The 6,186-nt window shown below is 46.9% G+C and overlaps 1 protein-coding gene across 1 annotated transcript; it reads left to right on the forward strand.

Moving 5' to 3' along the window:
• Positions 1-3,639: 3,639 nt before the first annotated feature.
• LOC147327476 (low-density lipoprotein receptor-related protein 1-like) lies at positions 3,640-5,917 on the forward strand. Its single transcript, XM_086295133.1, has 3 exons — positions 3,640-3,776; positions 4,219-4,363; positions 5,460-5,917. Exons 2-3 carry the CDS (start codon positions 4,244-4,246, stop codon positions 5,595-5,597), a joined length of 258 nt encoding a protein of 85 aa, XP_086151259.1. The 5' UTR covers positions 3,640-3,776; positions 4,219-4,243; the 3' UTR covers positions 5,598-5,917.
• Positions 5,918-6,186: the final 269 nt, after the last annotated feature.

Consider the following 6,186-nt stretch of genomic DNA (forward strand, 5'->3'; position numbering starts at 1 on the left):
TTGCCATGGGTTACCGGTCCGTTGCCATGGTAACCGGTCCGTTGCCATGGGTTACCGGTCCGTTGCCATGGTAACCGGTCCGTTGCCATGGGTTAACTGTCCGTTGCCATGCGTTAACTGTCCGTTGCCATGCATTTACATGTGTTGTTATGGGTTAACTGTCCGTTGCCATGCGTTTACATGCGTTGTTATGGGTTAACAGTCCGTTGCCATGGGTTATATGACCGTTGCCATGGGTTAACTGTCCGTTGCCATGCGTTAACTGTCCGTTGCCATGCGTTTACATTCGTTGTTATGGGTTAACTGTCCGTTGCCATGCGTTTACATGCGTTGTTATGGGTTACCGGTCCGTTGCCATGGGTTATATGACCGTTGCCATGGGTTAACTGTCCGTTGCCATGCGTTAACTGTCCGTTGCCATGCGTTTACATTCGTTGTTATGGGTTAACTGTCCGTTGCCATGGGTTAACTGTCCGTTGCCATGCGTTTACATGCGTTGTTATTGGTTAACTGTCCGTTGCCATGCGTTTACATGCGTTGTTATGGGTTAACTGTCCGTTGCCATGGGTTATCTGTCCGTTGCCATGCGTTAACATGCGTTGTTATTGGTTAACTGTCCGTTGCCATGCGTTTACATGCGTTGTTATGGGTTAACTGTCCGTTGCCATGGGTTACCGGTCCGTTGCCATGGTAACCGGTCCGTTGCCATGGGTTACCGGTCCGTTGCCATGGTAACCGGTCCGTTGCCATGGGTTACCGGTCCGTTGCCATGCGTTTACATGTGTTGTTATGGGTTAACTGTCCGTTGCCATGCGTTTACATGCGTTGTTATGGGTTAACAGTCCGTTGCCATGGGTTATATGACCGTTGCCATGGGTTAACTGTCCGTTGCCATGCGTTAACTGTCCGTTGCCATGCGTTTACATTCGTTGTTATGGGTTAACTGTCCGTTGCCATGCGTTTACATGCGTTGTTATGGGTTACCGGTCCGTTGCCATGGGTTATATGACCGTTGCCATGGGTTAACTGTCCGTTGCCATGCGTTAACTGTCCGTTGCCATGCGTTTACATTCGTTGTTATGGGTTAACTGTCCGTTGCCATGGGTTAACTGTCCGTTGCCATGCGTTTACATGCGTTGTTATTGGTTAACTGTCCGTTGCCATGCGTTTTCATGCGTTGTTATGGGTTAACTGTCCGTTGCCATGGGTTATCTGTCCGTTGCCATGCGTTAACATGCGTTGTTATTGGTTAACTGTCCGTTGCCATGCGTTTACATGCGTTGTTATGGGTTAACTGTCCGTTGCCATGGGTTATATGACCGTTGCCATGGGTTAACTGTCCTTTGCCATGCGTTAACTGTCCGTTGCCATGCGTTTACATGCGTTGTTATGGGTTAACTGTCCATTGCCATGGGTTACCGGTCCGTTGCCATGGTAACCGGTCCGTTGCCATGGGTTACCGGTCCGTTGCCATGGTAACCGGTCCGTTGCCATGGGTTAACTGTCCGTTGCCATGCGTTAACTGTCCGTTGCCATGCGTTTACATGCGTTGTTATGGGTTAACTGTCCGTTGCCATGCGTTTACATGCGTTGTTATGGGTTAACTGTCCATTGCCATGGGTTAACTGTCCGTTGCCATGGGTTACCGGTCCGTTGCCATGGTAACCGGTCCGTTGCCATGGTAACCGGTCCGTTGCCATGGGTTACCTGACCGTTGCCATGGGTTAACTGTCCGTTGCCATGCGTTAACTGTCCGTTGCCATGCGTTTACATGTGTTGTTATGGGTTAACTGTCCGTTGCCATGCGTTTACATGCGTTGTTATGGGTTAACAGTCCGTTGCCATGGGTTATATGACCGTTGCCATGGGTTAACTGTCCTTTGATATGCGTTAACTGTCCGTTGCCATGCGTTTACATGCGTTGTTATGGGTTAACTGTCCATTGCCATGGGTTACCGGTCCGTTGCCATGGTAACCGGTCCGTTGCCATGGGTTACCGGTCCGTTGCCATGGTAACCGGTCCGTTGCCATGGGTTAACTGTCCGTTGCCATGCGTTAACTGTCCGTTGCCATGCGTTTACATGCGTTGTTATGGGTTAACTGTCCGTTGCCATGCGTTTACATGCGTTGTTATGGGTTAACTGTCCATTGCCATGGGTTAACTGTCCGTTGCCATGCGTTTACATGCGTTGTTATGGGTTAACTGTCCGTTGCCATGGGTTATCTGTCCGTTGCCATGCGTTTACATGCGTTGTTATGGGTTAACTGTCCGTTGCCATGCGTTTACATGCGTTGTTATGGGTTAACTGTCCGTTGCCATGCGTTTACATGCGTTGTTATGGGTTAACTGTCCGTTGCCATGGGTTACTGGTCCGTTGCCATGGTAACCGGTCCGTTGCCATGGGTTACCGGTCCGTTGCCATGGTAACCGGTCCGGTGCCATGGGTTAACTGTCCGTTGCCATGCGTTAACTGTTCGTTGCCATGCGTTTACATGTGTTGTTATGGGTTAACTGTCCGTTGCCATGCGTTTACATGCGTTGTTATGGGTTAACTGTCCGTTGCCATGGGTTATATGACCGTTGCCATGGGTTAACTGTCCGTTGCCATGGGTTACCGGTCCGTTGCCATGGTAACCGGTCCGTTGCCATGGGTTACCGGTCCGTTGCCATGGTAACCGGTCCGTTGCCATGGTAACCGGTCCGTTGCCATGGGTTACCTGACCGTTGCCATGGGTTAACTGTCCGTTGCCATGCGTTAACTGTCCATTGCCATGCGTTTACATGTGTTGTTATGGGTTAACTGTCCGTTGCCATGCGTTTACATGCGTTGTTATGGGTTAACTGTCCGTTGCCATGGGTTACCGGTCCGTTGCCATGGTAACCGGTCCGTTGCCATGGGTTACCGGTCCGTTGCCATGGTAACCGGTCCGTTGCCATGGGTTACCTGACCGTTGCCATGGGTTAACTGTCCGTTGCCATGCGTTAACTGTACGTTGCCATGCGTTTACATGTGTTGTTATGGGTTAACTGTCCGTTGCCATGCGTTTACATGCGTTGTTATGGGTTAACTGTCCGTTGCCATGGGTTATATGACCGTTGCCATGGGTTAACTGTCCGTTGCCATGCGTTAACTGTCCGTTGCCATGCGTTTACATGCGTTGTTATGGGTTAACTGTCCGTTGCCATGGGTTACCGGTCCGTTGCCATGGTAACCGGTCCGTTGCCATGGTAACCGGTCCGTTGCCATGGGTTACCTGACCGTTGCCATGGGTTAACTGTCCGTTGCCATGCGTTAACTGTCCGTTGCCATGCGTTTACATGTGTTGTTATGGGTTAACTGTCCGTTGCCATGCGTTTACATGCGTTGTTATGGGTTAACTGTCCGTTGCCATGGGTTACCGGTCCGTTGCCATGGTAACCGGTCCGTTGCCATGGGTTACCGGTCCGTTGCCATGGTAACCGGTCCGTTGCCATGGGTTACCTGACCGTTGCCATGGGTTAACTGTCCGTTGCCATGCGTTAACTGTCCGTTGCCATGCGTTTACATGTGTTGTTATGGGTTAACTGTCCGTTGCCATGCGTTTACATGCGTTGTTATGGGTTAACAGTCCGTTGCCACTCTTCTCTTTCTTTGCTGTCTTAAGGCTTCTGCGAGAATGGTGGAACCTGCTTACAGACCTCCAACGCATTGTCCTCGCTTGCCATCTTCTGTTTGGCTTCCATGGGGTTTCCCACCCAACAACACAGGGGGCCTACTCACTCTGGAATAGCTCTGGTGATGCACGAGTAGTTGAACTTTTGACGTCCTCCCATTGTCCTCCATGCCTTTCCCTGTTTACATTTGTAAATATTAGGCTCAGGCAATGTGCTTGCAGAGTAAAATGTATAACTGTGCATCTCTGAAAAATGTTTATATGCTTGCAAACAGCCGAATATTTGCAATCTAATCCAGCATTCTCCGCAATGGACATGCTGCAGTATATTCGATAGGTTTGATCAAATGGCCTTTTGACACAAAAGCTCATTTGAAAACCTTTGATATATGTTGTCTTGTTCTTGTCAATTGTACATAGCCAGTGCTGAGTGAATTTATGATATGGGTTTATGATAAGACACCTTTTAGTCACTCTAGCTTTCTTCTGAGGTTAGCACATCAATTCTTTTAAACAAGGGTCTGAATCTGCTTCTAAGATAATTGTTGATCTGTTTCTCTGCAGTGCCAAGGGCTTCCAGCACCACCGAATGACCAACGGGGCCATGAATGTTGAGATTGGAAACCCTGCCTATAAGATCTATGAAGGAGATCCTGATGATGATGCTGGGGAACTTCTGGACTCCGACTTTGCTTTAGACCCAGACAAGGTAACAAAGCTTAAAAAAGCCGTTTCATTACAAAATATCTGAAAATGCCTGGTAGTGGCTAACCATGCAGATATTTCCACATTTATGAGTCCTTTTGTGAGTTTTTTTTTTTTTTTAATGAATTGGTTTTGGTTGTGGAGTCATTATAGACAGTAAATAGACCCTTCTTTGTGATCTAAAGAACACTGGATGAAAGTAGCTGGGTTTCTCAATATATTCCTGTCCTTTGGACGTCTAGTGAAAAACAGTTTTCTGTCTTGACTGATCTGTAATCACTTTTCTACATTTATATCCAGTTTTTTGCCATCGAGATCACCACAGTCCAAATGCAAAAGCTTTAAAGCAAGACTTAGGAAACCAGTGGGTGTCGTTATGGTATTTACTTCTGGCATCTGTAATGAATTTTGGAATGAATATTGTTAGAATTATGTGAATCATATACTTTAGTTCTGATGAGTGGCTCCATAGTCTCATGGTTTACACGTTGTGGCTCGAGTGGTTTGTATACAGATCAATGCTTGGGCAAGATACTGAACCCTGAGTTACCTCTGTGTGTGTGATTGCATTCAGCAGATAAAAGCACAAGGCACTATATAAATACCATTTCTTTTACATTCACCTAAGAAGTGAAAAAATCTCCAGTTTAATCCCAGCTGGAGACAAAAATCCCTTGGGGGTGTCAGGAACGGAAATCCACTGTGAATAAGGGGAGCAGCTGAATAAAGCTTTTATGCTGGAGCCCTCATGGTCACTATATTCAAACACTTTTCACCACAATCATAAAACATCAAATGAGGAATTGTCCATAAAGTCCTGAGTGCTTAAAAAGAAGTTGCAAGTTCTTCACTGGAAATACACCTACTGGTTTGTTGGGGGCAGATGATTAGTGCCCAGACTTTCAGAAACAAATAACCAAACACAGAAAACATAACAAACCACAAATGTCTGCCAGGGTTTCAGCACTGAGCTGGGAAACATCTTGTTATTTATGCGAGCTGAGCCTATTTGAATAAGAAAAATACTGCTTCTTTCACAATATACCAAATCTTTTCATTTCTTTTGCCTGAGTCACTGAGAAATTTTCTTCACTCCGCAGCCCACCAACTTCACGAACCCAGTGTATGCCACCCTGTACATGGGTGCCCACAACAGCCGCAATTCTCTGGCGAGCACTGATGAAAAGAAGGAGCTCCTCTCCCAGGTTGACGAGGACATGAGCGACCCCCTGGCATAGACCTCGGCATGGACTGAACTCTGCCAACATTGCCCTGCCTCGCCCAACCTAGAGCCAGCGAGCTCTCTCATTTTATGCCTTTACCAACTGAAAAGAAAAGCAACAAAAAAACATAAAAACGAGAACACTGTATAAAATGTATAAAATGAAGAACTACTTTTTTTAAGTGATTGCAGTATTATATTTTGTTCTTTGACAAAAAGGAAAACAAATCCTCTGGTGACGGAAAAGAAACCATTTTATAGACATTTTATCCAGTTCTTTTTCATTTTGCTCACTTCCTCACAACTTCTCTCTCTCACACACACACACACACACACACACACACACACACACACACACACACACACACACACACACACACACGACCCTTCTGAAAGCAGCATAAGTAGAGCTTATCCTACTTGGAAAGCCTTGATCTGATCTGATCTGGCACCTACCTCTGATCTCTGTTCACCCTATGGGTCAATCACACACTCACACACACACTTACTCGCTCTTCACCAGGGCACTGTGTGGTTTCTTGGCCAGCATGTGAATCAAATGACAGGTGGAAAAGGTGCTGGGAGAGCAGGAGGTGCAGCCCTCT

This window comes from Aulonocara sp. 'chitande type north' Nkhata Bay, linkage group LG6 (assembly GCF_057382095.1).
Source record: "Aulonocara sp. 'chitande type north' Nkhata Bay isolate Kocher_YH1m ecotype deep benthic linkage group LG6, A_spYH_male_GT1.1, whole genome shotgun sequence".
Taxonomy (NCBI): Eukaryota; Metazoa; Chordata; class Actinopteri; order Cichliformes; family Cichlidae; genus Aulonocara; species Aulonocara sp. 'chitande type north' Nkhata Bay.